This window comes from Delphinus delphis, chromosome 2 (genome assembly GCF_949987515.2).
Source record: "Delphinus delphis chromosome 2, mDelDel1.2, whole genome shotgun sequence".
In the NCBI taxonomy this organism is placed as follows: Eukaryota; Metazoa; Chordata; class Mammalia; order Artiodactyla; family Delphinidae; genus Delphinus; species Delphinus delphis.
In genome coordinates this window covers 171,739,344-171,754,163 of record NC_082684.1, presented here as the reverse complement: position 1 = coordinate 171,754,163, position 14,820 = coordinate 171,739,344, and the positions used below count along the sequence as shown (strand labels likewise).

At 39.6% G+C, this 14,820-nt stretch overlaps 1 protein-coding gene across 1 annotated transcript in view; it reads left to right on the top strand.

Moving 5' to 3' along the window:
• ITGA8 (integrin subunit alpha 8) overlaps positions 1-14,820 on the top strand; it is a 179,813-nt gene that overhangs the window by 160,377 nt on the left and 4,616 nt on the right. Inside the window, exon 29 of the mRNA XM_060006296.1 lies at positions 14,213-14,335. Within this exon, the coding sequence (XP_059862279.1) occupies positions 14,213-14,335 (123 nt within the window). The remainder of the gene's footprint in view (positions 1-14,212; positions 14,336-14,820) is intronic.

Genomic DNA, 14,820 nt, shown 5'->3' with positions numbered 1-14,820 from the left:
ATCAAAACCATCAGGGCAGCAGGTACCCTGTCATGTTTGAGAAGCACTGCTTCGGACGGTGTAAAAGTCGATACTCTCGTAATTGCCCTTCAGCCTAGGTCTTTAAAAGGTAACTAATACTTACTCTTTCTAGCCTAATCTACTTTTTATAATTTAAATTCATCCCTTGATGAGTGATTTTCAACCCTGAGTATGCAAAGAATCACCGTCCACGTGACTTTAAGGTTTATACGTGCTCAGACCCCATCTGAAACATCAGGATTGAGTGAGTCGGGTGGAGCTCTGCCACTGCGCTTTGAAAGCTCTACAAGTGATGATTCTGCAGTGAAGCTAGGATTGGGAACCTCTAACACAGGCAGGCAGCATCGAAGAAAATCCACAGGTTTCAGAACAGCTTCTCCTGGCCTTCACCCTGGATCCACCCTGCTCTAAGTGGAAACCTTCTGGAAATCACTCTACGTACTTTGCTGAGGCTGTTAACCACATTGACCTCAAAGTATTGTTAAGGAGATTATTTAAATTATGTATAAAAAGCTCTAGCTTTGTACCTAAAACGAGTTAAGTCTCAGGTCTCAAGAATAGCAACCGCCCCAAAATGTCTTACCTTCTCCAGCGAAGTCCAGGATGTCCAACAGGAAACATCCATGAATTCACACAGTCAAAATATTTCAGTAAACTTTGGTGGCATTTAAAGCAAATACTGCCACATCTTTCTTCACTTAGCTTGCCTCTGTTTCTCTTACGAGATGTCTGCTGGAGTTTGGATTTATGTTCAACCTAGAAAACAGAGGCTTTGGGTTTTTAATATAGAATGCTCATCCAAGGTGGTTCAAAGGCTTGTAACTCTAAGGGAGATAAATCTGGGTCCTTTGTCTTCTCTGAGCACATGCTCCATAACAGAAACATATGTGACAGTCAATTCCATCAACAGGATTGCATCTTTCTGTCCTGGCCACAGGTGCCAGCCTGCTGTTCTCAACTCATCTCAAAACATCCACAAAATGATCAGATACATGCTTCCCCCGTCCCTACCACCCTTGTTCCTGCATCTTTTAAAAAGTCTTGTTATCTGATGTAGATGATTTACTGCACCGTTTATGTAAAGGTTATGGGAAAACTTCTTAGGTCTCCCAATCCCTGACTGACAGAAGGAGACGTTGCCAGTAGGAAGTTAGCTGTGCCCTACAGGCTTGATTTGAGAGGACTGTGCTTAGAGCTGTTTCTTAGAGCGTGTTCTCAAAAATCCTGTCATCCTTATCTTGAAAAGGACCCAGCAGAAGGGAATTGCTTTCTGGTGGTAGAATCAGTTGGACTAGGTGGTTGAAGGATCATCAGAGCTCCAGTCCATACTCTGCCACTGGGGAAAGCATCTCGGTTCCTTCTTTGGTAGTAAGACAAAAATATTTGCTTGTTTTACTAGGCCCTTGAGTGCCATGAGGAGTCTTTCTGTGCTTCCTTTTCAACATGGTCATAATGCAACCATTTCTTGAACCCTAGATAAACTTTCCGTATTGAAGAAAATAGTAATCCCCACTTGCTACTGGCACAGTGTCTGCGTTTGTAACAAATGAACTCTCCGTGCCAGGTGACACTTGTCGTGTTCAGAGGCAAGGAAAAGGTTGCATGATGTAAAGGGGATATGACTAAATGCTGAATCATTACAGCGCAGAAGAAAAAAAAATCATTCAGTTAGTTGAGCACTTTTTTTGCCTATTCATAAACTTTGGCATTTGTGTGTCATGTGACTAAAGCCGAATAATTTACATCTAGAAGAGGATATAATGGTGTAACTCCAAAGGCAGTTATTATAAAATATGTCAGTAAAATCCTTAATTAAGAACTCACACATCAACTATGAGTCCATTTGACTCTTTGAGTTGTTAGCAAAACTCCAGAATCTTAAAATGGATCTCTTACATGAAACAACTGTCTGGAGTTCAAACTTATCACAGGACTTCTTTTCTCATAGGAGCTATTTGAATGTTGTTGAAAGGTATGTTCAGCTGGTCCACTTCATGTTATTATTTTGTTCTAAATGGCACTCTAGGTAGGGTGTCTTGGTACATTTATATAAAACATTCTTGTGACCCCACTGAAGTATGTTTACACAAGATTTTGTGATACATAAATACAGACATCAACATTAATCACCACTGCAAATACGACAGAGCTTTTTCCTTCTACCTTGGTATTTTGTCAAAATATACAAAAACATATCATAAATGTCAACGATAAAATGTAGGCATATTAAAGACTTATTTATGGTCTTTCCAACATAATAAAGAACAACAAGATTTACAACACGATAAAGGTAAGATTAAATGTTCCCTACTTAGCATCGCTTTAAGAACATCTAAACCACTTACAGTTCATGGATCCCCCTTCCTAAAATTGCAGACAGTTATATTAAGTGGATTGTTAAAATTTTATACTAATTCTTTAAATAGCCATAGGTTCTTGATACATTAAAAAAAAAGAAAAACAGTTTGTTAATTAGTTGGCATGTAACTGAATTTTTCTCCCTATGTTTTAAGTACTCAAGTTACTCAATGTGACTCTTTCTTAAAGCAGTTGATATATGTAGTCAAAAACCCATGTTCTTAAAGTAAAGCTTTAGTCCTAAATACACCCCACTGTCCACCTTGGGACCACCTTCTTGATAAATGAATCTAATAAAGAGGGACTTGGGTAACCTGGCTCAACACACCATTGTGTGAGATTATACAAAAGTTCTCAAGCTGTGCAGTTCAATATGGTAGCCACTCACCACATTACCATGGATGGTGAGGCCCCCAGATGTGGGTGGAGTGACTGAAGAACTGAACTAGTAGTTTTACTTCATTTTATCTCACTTAAATGTAAACCTTAAAACTGTAGCAGTATATTTTTTCCATTAAACGCAGCTTTATTTTTGGGGTAAGACTACATTTTACTTTAACCAATAAAAATCCAGCAGTTGTCACTTGCTGCAAGTGTAAAATAAACACTGGGTTTTGGAGACTTAGTAAAAAAAAAAGAAAAAAAAAGAATATTTTTATATCAATTACATGTTGATATAATTTATATCAATTACATGATAATTTTGATATTTAGGGTCAAATTAAATATATTATTAAAATTAATGCCCCATGTTTTTACTCTTTTTAAATGTGATGACTATAAAATTTAAATGACATACATGGCTTGGAGAGCACTGATCTACACCAGAGTTATAGAGTGTTCCAGCTTGGAGCTGTTGATAATACCAACAGAGCTTCAGAGAACATAGGCTGTTTAATAAATCTTATTCGAAATGAATGAAAAATTCTTACTATAAATTGGTGTTAAGTCATTAGGAACTCTAGAAATTAAGACCTACTTTTCTTATTTCTTATCCAATGGATAATCTAAGCTTCTTGGGAGCTTGTCTAAATGAGCTGCCAAACATAAATATTAGAAATAACAAAGTTTGCGTATTTTTCAACATTTTATTTCGTGGCCAAGCTTCTTCCAAACCATCCTAGGGTTTCCACAGGACTATGACAAATTTAAATAAACGCTGGTCCCATAAAAGTGATCAATTAAGTCTTTTCTCTTAAGCTTGCCTGTAGAGTTCAAGTTTCTCGTCTATACAGAGTATGGAGTCTCAGGAAAGCTTGGCTTTACCTGTTTCCACTTGCAGATGAAATGCCCCGTTGCCATTTACAGACCTGACTATGTCACCTAACTCCCTAATCAATGTGTTCTCAGAAAGACCTCTCCTTCCAAGACCTGGATGACTCTCCCAATGATGTGTTACCTTTGACTCATCCACCCTGTTCTAGCAGCAGCCATCTAAATCCTCAGCCCTGGAAATCCGAGGAAGTGCTCTGGGGCACTACTGTTGTTCTGTATTTCTACTGTCTCTAGTGTAACAACTTCTCGACTAGGCAGTGAGAAACCTGGATAAGCTTAGGGAACCACCAGGGGCGACGGAAGGTCGCTGCACCTGCACCCGGTTTAGATAGAGATCGGGCAGCCTCCATGCCACATACAAGTCCTAAAGGCAGCAGGCGAGGACAGCAGAATGCAGGCTTGGGGGCAAAGTCACTGAATTTGTCTTCCTTTAAATCTCTATGTCCTTTCCCCTTAGTTAATTACAGATGGTGAACGTATATGACATGCATAATCCTTCCACTGAAAGTGCTCAGAGAAAGGGTATGAAATGGTATTTTTCAAATGAACATAATGTTACCAGGAGCAGACTGGCAAAAGTTTTGGTGATGAGAATTTCAGATTTTGGAACGGATAAGGATATCAGTGATCATCTTCTCTGAGACTGTTTTAAGACTGTTGTCAGACTCTTTGGAAGCAAATGCAAACAGAAAGCCAGCAGATTTTGTAATTATACCTTGTAAAGCTGTTTTCTGCTTCTAGACACCCTAATAAGCATACCCTGTTCAATTTAATGGGGTATTAAATGGGGTATTTTATTTGTACTTTTCCATCACTTCTGCAAAAAAACCTTCAAATATCATTATTAGATCTTTGTGAGTGACCTCTTCTGCTTGTTTCCACAGGTAGCCCATGGCGGGGGGTGGGGTTTGGTTTTTTCTTTTAATTTTTATTGGAGCATAGGTGATTTACAACGTTAGTTTCTGCTGTACAGCAAAGTGAATCAGTTATACATATACATATATCCACTTTTTTTAGATTCTTTTCCCATATAGGCCATTACAAGAGCATTGAGTAGAGTTCCCTGTGCTATACAATAGGTCCTTATTAGTTATCTATTTTATATTTGGTAGTATGCATATGTCAACCCCAATCTCCCAATTTATCCCTCCCCCCTTTCCACCCTGGTAATCATAAGATAGTTTTTTTACATCTGTGACTCTATTTCTGTTTTGTAAATAAGTTCATTTGTACCATTTTTTAAGGTTCTACATATAAGCAATATCATATGATATTTCTCTTTCTGTGTCTGACTTATTTCACTGAGTTTGACAATCTCCAGGTCCATCCATGTTGCTGCAAATGGCATTATTCCGTTTTTTTATGGGTGAGAAATATTTCATTGTATATATGTACCATATCTTCCTTATCCATTCATCTCTCGATGGACATTTAGGTTGCTTCCATGTCCTGGCTATTGTAAATACATAGTGCTGCAGTGAACACTGGGATGCATGTATCTTTTTGAGTTATGGTTTTCTCTGAATATATGCCCAGGAGTGGGATTGCTGGATCATACAGTAGCTCTATTTTTAGTTTCTTAAGGAACCTCCATACTGTTCTCCATAGTGGCTGTACCAATTTACATTCCCACCAACACTGTAAAAGGGTTCTCTTTTCTCCACACCTTTTCCAGCATTTATTTTTTGTAGATTTTTTGATGATTGCCATTCTGACCAGTGTGAGGTGATACTTCGTTGTACTTTTGATTTGCATTTCTCTAATAATTAGTGATGTTGAGAATCTCTTCACATGCCTTTTGGCCATCTGTATGCCGACAGACTAGTTTTATAGATAAGACATTGAAGCCTGCAATGGCCAAGGGGCAAAGAAACTCAGCAAAAACTCAGCAGCTATTCTCTCATTCCATTTCTTTTTATTAAACCAACAATTTGAACAGACCATCAGCCCTTATTTCAACTCCTTTAGCTTAGTGTTTTTATTAACTTACAAAATTAGAACTGTTTCCTATGTTAAAATGAAACATTGGGAGGTGACTTCAGATATTAATTAGGTAAATCAGAAGAGGGAACATGGAAAAGTATTGTTGCCTGTGTTCCTGTAAATTATCTATTAGTAAATTTTGGTGATCTCTAACACATGCACAAAATACAGACCAAAACTATGCTGTTTCCTTAGTGGACTTAGAGCTTAGGGGGAAGAAACATTTACAAGAAACCTCAGAATTGTCCATGGCATCAGATTTTCTATCTCCTAGGTCACTGTAACTGGCTTATGAGTGCATGACCACTACTACCCTTTGTAGTTCCAAAATTCTGAAATTCTCATTCTGAAAACTGTATCATAAGGCGAAAGTGATGCGGCAGCTCACATGCTGGGAAAGTTGGTGCAGGGCGCAGGAAGAAGGGGGTTCGCGCTGTTTTGACTTTGTTGGAGTCAAGCCTCAACTGTGACTGTGGCCCCTCCTGCTCTCACCAGCTCTCCTTCAGCTTCTCCCGGTTCAGGAGAAAGAGGGTGTATGTTATCGTGCTCAGCTGTTTAGAGAGAAAGAAAGCAACAATAATGGCAGATGGATGCTGCAGCCGTGTGGCTGACAGGGTCTTGGTGCTCCAGCCGGGTGTCAGGCCTGAGCCTCTGAGGTGGGAGAGCCGAGTTCAGGACATTGGTCCACTAGAGACCTCCTGGCCCCACGTAATATCAATTGACAAGAGCTCTCCCAGAGATCTCAATGTCAACGCTAAGACCCAGCTCCACTCAACAACCAGCAAACTCCAGTGCTGGACACCCCATTCCAAACAACTATCAAGACAGGAACACAACCGCACCCATTAGCAGAGAGGCTGCCTAAAATCATACTAAGTTCACAGGCAGCCCAAAACACACCACCAGGCACAGTCCGGCCCACCAGAAAGACAAGATCCAGCCTCATCCACCAGAACACAGGCACCACTCCCCTCCAACAGGAAGCCTACAAAACCCACTGAACCAACCTTACCTGCCTGGGGCAGACACCAAAAACAACAGGAACTATGAACCTGCAGCCTGCGAAAAGGAGACCCCAAACACAGTAAGATAAGCAAAATGAGAAGACAGAGAAACACACAGCGGATGAAGGAGCAAGGTAAAAACCCACCAGACCAAACAAATGAACAGGAAATAGGCAGTCTACCTGAAAAAGAATTCAGAGTAATGATAGTAAAGATGATCCAAAATCCTGGAAACAGAATGGAGAAAATACAAGAAACGTTTAACAAGGACCTAGAAGAACTAAAGAGCAAACAAACAATGATGAACAGCACAATAAATGAAATTAAAAATTCTCTAGAAGGATTCAATAGCAGAATAACTGAGGAAGAAGAACAGATAAGTGACCTGGAAGATAAAATAGTGGAAATGACTACCACAGAGCAGAATAAAGAAAAAAGAATGAAAAGAATTGAGGACAATCTCAGAGACCTCTGGGACAACATTAAACACACCAACATTCAAATTATAGGGGTCCCAGAAGAAGAAGAGAAAAAGAAAGGGACTGAGAAAATATTTGAAGAGATTATAGTTCAAAAAACTTCCCTAATAAGGGAAAGGAAATAATCAAGTCCAGGAAACGCAGAGAGTCCCATACAAGATAAATACAAGGAGAAACATGCCAAGACACATATTAATCGAGCTATCAAAAATTAAGGGAAAATTAAGGGAAAAGCAACAAATAATATACAAGGGAATCCCCATAAGATTAACAGCTGATCTTTCAGCAAAAACTCTGCAAGCCAGAAGGGAGTGGCAGGACATATTCAAAGTGATGAAAGGGTTAGGGTTAGGGTTAGGGTTACTCTACCAAGATTACTCTACCCAACAAGGATGTCATTCAGATTCAACAGAGAAATTAGAACCTTTACAGACAAGCAAAAGCTAAGAGAATTCAGCACCACCAAAACAGCTTTACAAAAAAATGTTACAGGAACTTCTCTAGGCAGTAAACATAAGAGAAGGAAAACTCTTATAAAAACAAACCCAAAACAATTAAGAAAATGGTAATAGGAACATACATATTGATAATTACCTCAAATGTAAATGGATTAAACACTCAACCAAAAGACACAGAATGGCTGAATGGATACAAAAAAAAGACCCATATATATGCTGTCTACAAAAAACCCACTTCAGACCTAGGGACACATACAGACTGAAAGTGAGGAGATGGAAAAAGATATTCCATGCAAATGGAAATCAAAAGAAAGTTGGAGAAGCAATTCTCATATCAGACAAAATACTTTAAAGTAACGGCTATCACAAGACACAAAGAAGGACACTACATAATGATCAAGGGATCAATCCAAGAAGAAGATAGGGCAATTGTAAATATTTATGTGCCCAACATAACAGCACCTCAATACAATAAGGCAAATGCTAACAGCCATAAAAGGGGAAACCGACAGTAACACAATCATGGTAGGGGACTTCAACAGCCCACTTTCACTAATGGACAGATCATCCAAAATGAAAGTAAATAAGGAAACACAAGCTTTAAATGATACATTAAACAAGATGGACTTAATTGATATTTATAGGACATTCCATCCAAAAACAACAGAATACACTTTCCTCTCAAGTGCTCATGAAACATTCTCCAGGATGGATCATATCTTGCATCACAAATCAAGCGTTGGTAAATTTAAGAAAATTGAAATCGTATCTTTTCTGACCACAACACTATGAGACTAGATATCAATTACAAGAAAAAAAACAAACACATAGAAGCTAAACGATATGCTACTAAATAACCAAGAGATCACTGAAGAAATCAAAGAGGAAATCAGAAAATACCTAGAAACAAATGACAATGAAAACACGATGACCCAAAACCTATGGGATGCAGCAAAAGCAGTTCTAAGAGAGAAGTTTATAGCAATACAATCCTACCTCAAGAAACATCTCAAATAAACAACCTAACCTTACATCTAATGCATTTAGATAAAAAAGAACAAAAAACACCCCAAAATTAGCAAAAGGAAAGAAATCATAAAGATCGGATCAGAAGTAAATTAAAAATCGTATGAGGAAACAATAACAAAGATCAGTAAAACTAATAGCTGTTTCTTTGAGAAGATAAACAAAGCTGATAAACTATTAGCCAGACTCATCAAGAAAAAAAGGGAGAAGACTCAAATCAACAGAATTAGAAATGAAAAAGCAGAAGTAACAACTGACACTGCAGAAATACAAAGGATCATGAGAGATTACTACAAGAAGCTCTATGCCAATAAAATGGACAACCTGGAAGAAATGGACAATTTGTTAGAAAAGCACAACCTTCCGAAACTGAACCAGGAAGAAATAGAAAATGTAAAGAGACGAATCACAAGCACGGAAATTGAAACTGTGATTAAAAATCTTCCAACTGGGCTTCCCTGGTGGTGCAGTGGTTAAGAGTCCACCTGCCGATGCAGGGGACACGGGTTCATGCCCCGGTCTGGGAAGATCCCACATGCCGTGGAGTGGCTAGGCCCGTGAGCCATGGCTGCTGAGCCTGCACTTCTGGAGCCTATACTCCACAACGGGAGAGGCCACAACAGTGAAAGGCCCGTGTACCGCAAAAAAAAAAAAAAATCTTCCAACTAACAAAAGCCCAGGGCTAGGTGGGTTCACAGGCGAATTCTATCAAACATTTAGAGAAGAGCTAACACCTATCCTTCTCAAACTCTTCCAAAATATAGCAGAGGGAGGAACACTCCCAAACTCATTCTATGAAGCCACCATCACCCTGATACCAAAACCAAAGATGTCACAAAAGAAGAAAGCTACAGGCCAATATCACTGATGAACATACATGCAAAAATCCTCCACAAAATACTAGCAAACAGAATCCAACAGCAGACTAAAAAGATCATACACCATGATCAAGTGGGGTTTATCCCAGGAATGCAAGGATTCTTCGGTACACGCAAATCAATCAATGTGATACGCCATATTAACAAATTGAAGGATAAAAACCATATGATCATCTCAATAGATGCAGAAAAAGCTTTTGACAAAATTCAGCACCCATTTATGATTAAAAAAAAATACTCCAGAAAGTAGGCATAGAGGGAACCGACCTCAACATAATAAAGGCCATATATGACCAACCCACAGCCAACATCATTCTCAATGGTGAAAAAGTGAAACTATTTCCACTAAGATCAGGAACAAGACAAGGTTGCGTACTCACCATCATTATTCAACATAGGTTTAGAAGTTTTAGCCACAGCCATCAGAGAAGAAAAAGAAATAAAAGGAATACAAATTGGAAAAGAAGAAGTAAAACTGTCACTGTTTGCAGGTGACATGATACCATACAGAGAGAATCCTAAAGATGCTACCAGAAAACTACCAGAGCTAGTCAATGAATTTGGTAAAGTAGCAGGACACAAAATTAATGTACAGAAAGCTCTTGCATTCCTATACACTAATGATGAAAAATCTGAAAGAGAAATTAAGGAAACACTCCCATTTACCACTACAACAAAAAGAATAAAATACCTAGGAATAAACCTACCTAAGGAGACAAAAGACCTGTATGCAGAAAACTATAAGACACTGATGAAAGAAATTAAAGATGATACAAAAAGATGGAGAGATATACCACGTTCTTGGATTGGAAGAATCAACAATGTGAAAATGACTCTACTACCCAAAGCAATCTACAGATTCAATACAATCCCTGTCAAACTACCAATGGCATTTTTCACAGAACTAGAACAAAAAATTTCACAATTTGTGTGCAAACACAAAAGACTCTGAATAGCCAAAGCAATACTGAAAAAGAAAAGTGGAGCTGGAGGAATCAGACTCCCTGACCTCAGATTATACTACAAAGCTACAGTAACCAAGACAAGTATGGGACTGGCACAAAAACAAATATAGATCAGTGGAACAGGATAGAAAGCCCAGAGATAAACCCATGCACATATGGTCACCTTATCATTGATAAAGGAGGCAAGAATATACAATGGAGAAAAGACAGCATCTTCAATACGTAGTGCTGGAAAAACGGGACAGCTACATGTAACAGAATGAAATTAGAACACTCCCTAACACCATACACAAAAATAAACTCAAAATGGATTAAAGACCTAAATGTAAGGCCAGACACTATCAAACTGTTAGAGGAAAACATAGGCAGAACACTCTATGATGTAAATCACAGTAAGATCCTTTTTGACCCACCTCCTAGAGAAAAGGAAATGAAAACAAAAATAAACAAATGGGACTTAATGAAACTTAAAAGCTTTTGCACAACAAAGGAAACCATAAACAAGACCAAAAGACAACCCTCAGAATGGGAGAAAATATTTGCAAATGAAGCAACTGACAAAGGATTAATCTCCAAAATATATAAGCAGCTCATGCAGCTCAACATCAAAAAAAACAAACAACCCAATCCAAAAATGGGCAGAAGACCTAAATAGACATTTCTCCAAAGAAGATATACAGATTGCCAACAAACACATGAAACGATGCTCAACATCACTAATCATTAGAGAAATGCAAATCAAAACTACAATGAGGTATCACCTCACACCAGTCAGAATGGCCATCATCAAAAAATCTACAAAGAATAAATCCTGGAGAGGGTGTGGAGAAAAGGGAACCCTCTTGCACTGTTGGTGGGAATTTAAATTGCTACAGCCACTATGGAGGTTCCTTAAAAAACTAAATAGAACTACCATATGACCCAGAAATCCCACTACTGGGCATATACCCTGAGAAAACCATAATTCAAAAAGAGTCATGTACCACAATGTTCATTGCAGCTCTATTTACGATAGCCAGGACATGGAAGCAACCTAAGTGTCCATCGAGAGATGAATGGATAAAGAAGATGTGGTACACATATACAATGGAATATTACTCAGCCATAAAAAGAAATGAAATTGAGTTGTTTGTAGTGAGGTGGATGGACGTACAATCTGTCATGCAGAGTGAAGTAAATCAGAAAGAGAAAAACAAATACCATATGCTAGCACATATATATGGAACCTAAAAAAAAAGTAAAAAATGGTTCTGAAGAACCTAGGGGCAGGACAGGAATAAAGATGCAGACACAGAGAATGGACTTGAGGACACGGGGAGGGGAAAGGGTAAGCTGGGACAAAGCGAGAGAGAGGCATGGACATATATACACTACCAAACGTAAGGTAGATAGCTGGTGGGAAGCAGCTGCATAGCACAGGGAGATCAGCTCGGTGCTTTGTGACCCCTTAGAGGGGTGGGATAGGGAGGGTGGGAGGAAGACACAAGAGGGAGGGGATATGAGGGTATATGTATACATAGAGCTGATTCACTTTGCCATACAGCAGAAACTAACACACCATTGTAAAGCAATTATACTCCAATAAAGATGTTAAAAAAAAAAAAACTGTATCGGTGTGCCTCCAGTAATATTAGGGTTATTTTAAGTTATCATTTCATGCCCTTTCTCTGAGCACCTTAAGATGCAGGATTGAGCACTGATTTCATACATTATCAGATGTAATTCACCAAGGAAAAGGGATATAAAGAGAAACTGTCTGGTCCCCAACTGGCTTGTGGAACCATAACCATGCAGAGGATCACTTCAGAGTAAATTACTGGAATGGAGATGTTTGAGTCCTTGCAATGCATTTCTTCAAAATTGGTACCATGTGTCCCGTCCTCAAACTGTGTCAAGTAGGGTGAGTGTGATCCCTCTGTGGTCATGGAACGTTGCTATCATGGAACCCTCTTATCGATGCTCTGGATGAATAGGGGCAACACCAGCCAGGGAAGCTAACAGGTAAAGGAGGAAGGTACAAAGGTGAGTAGGTTATGCTAGGCTTTCTCTCACTGAGAGCATCTGTCAAGTCCCCGGCATTCCTCACCACGTGGAATCTCTAGCAGTTTCACCACCATCAGTGTCGTTGCTCAGCCTGGATGTAAATGATACTTGGGGCTGGTGAATCAAGTGAATAAGTCATCAGTACGTGTGTGGCACAAGGGACGTGGACCAGGATGAAGGAGCAATAAAAACCTTGACAGGCTAAGAAGAGCACAGGCAGAATGCTCAAATCTAGTTAAGAAGGTGGAAGGACAGATGTGAGCAGAGGGACTTCCCTGGTGGTCCCGTGGGTAAGACTCCACGCTCCCAGTGCAGGGGGCCTGGGTTTGATCCCTGGGCGGGGAACTAGATCCCGCATGCCGCAACTAAGACCAGGCACAGCCAAAATAAATAAATAAATAATAAAAACAAATCGATAAATATTAAAAAAAAAAAAAAAAAAGACGTGAGCAGAGGCAGGACCCAGCACTAGAGCACAGACTCTGAAAACACCCATGTTTCCAGCCAGGGGCAGCACCAGAACCACCACCCCGCCCTGAGTTCACCCTCACCTCCTGGTGGGGTAGGGAAGTGTGGCCTAGAGTTTCTGCATGTGGGTCAGGACGAGACTCAGGATCCTTCCAACCAACACAGTTAAAACCAGGAGCACATGAACCAGTTCAACTGAGGCGATGCTCACTTCTCTCTAAAACCAGATAGGCCTGCTTTAGTGAATAACATTTTAGATCCAAGAATATTTTTCTTTCTCTTTTCTTTGACAGCAGGTGTGTCAAAGCGGCAGGGCTGGGTCTCTCCTTGGTTTTTTTGGGAGTCTCCAGAGGCAGAGGTCCCCAGCACATAGGCTATAGTAGAGCTGCTTCTTCCCACGTGGGGAGGCAGGGGTGGGTCGCACACATGGAGCGTGCAGTCCTGCTGGGAAGGTCTCATTTTTCGTCGAAGTTCCCTTGCAACAGTGGGGAATTCAGTGAGGCCCAACAGCAACTGAAAATTGGATTTAAGACCGAAGGCAGCTCCAATACATCGGGACAATTAGCATTCATGTCACTGACTACAGTTACTTTCATAAAATGTGAGTTACTTTCATAAAATGCATCATGGCCTTACATGACTGTGATTACTAGAGCAATGATGGGCTCTTTCTTGGTAGAGCACAGAGCCTAGGGCTAAAGAGGCAGTGACACTAATTAGATCTGTGGATCACTTAGTCCCCTGGGACTCAATTTTCTCACCTGTAAAATCAGGAATTAGGTGATGTCTATCCTTCTTGCACTCCAGCAGTCCATGGTTGTTTGCAAGCTCACCTCTCAGTGAGGTGAGCCCAGTTCTGTGGAGAAACGTGTGGGCAGACTTGGCTTTTTGTAGGGTTTACTTTTAGCCATTTTTTGCCGTAAAAGGTCCAACCCAATTTAAGGTAACTCCTTTCCACCTTGTTGGTTCCTGGTCCACCTCAATTCTATTCTAGGGTTTCTGGGTTGGTATAAGCCAAACACCCACCAAGTGTCTGTAACTGGACTTGCACCTAACCTGGGAGGCCTGAGAATGTGCCAATTTTTAAGATGCCATGTTCGAGTGCTGTAAACCATCAAATCTCCCCTGGGGTGATTTCAATTATTGCATGGATCCTTTCAGAAGTACTCCCCCCAGTATTATATTGGTAATTACTGCTCTATTTCACCCAGTAGTTTTCACGTTAGAGCTCATTTCTTTTATGTTCCGTTCCAGATTAAAACATCGGTTATTTGGGCAACCCCAAATGTTTCCTTCTCGATCCCGTTATGGGTAATAATACTAGCAATACTTCTTGGATTACTGGTTCTGGCCATTTTAACCTTGGCTTTATGGAAGGTAAGTTTATTTGCTTTCTTTTCCTTTTTCAGTAGAGAGGCCACAGAGAGGATTTCGAAGGATATACCTAGGATTTTAAAAGACAAGGCTAGAGGCATGATTTGGGAATTTCCAACATAGGGACATGAAGGGAAAATGGTCTTGTTTGCTTTGGCAAACTTAGTATGCTTGTGGAAGTGACATTTAAGAAGACTGAGGGTGTTTATTGCTGCTTTTATCTTGTAATTTCTTGTAAATAAATGTAAAGAGAGTTGGACTTTATTAACTAAGACCTGTGATCTTCTTTCCAATATGCTTGGAGTGATCATGTTATGATGAAGACTTCTTTTTCTTATTTAATTAATCGAGATCTTCAGCTTTTTGTTGACACAATCCTATCAGCAATACTTTGAGAGTTTTCTTTATAAGCACTACACGGATGCAATTAATATAGTAATTAATTATTACATGGGCTTTCAATGACACCACATAGATCATGCATGTTC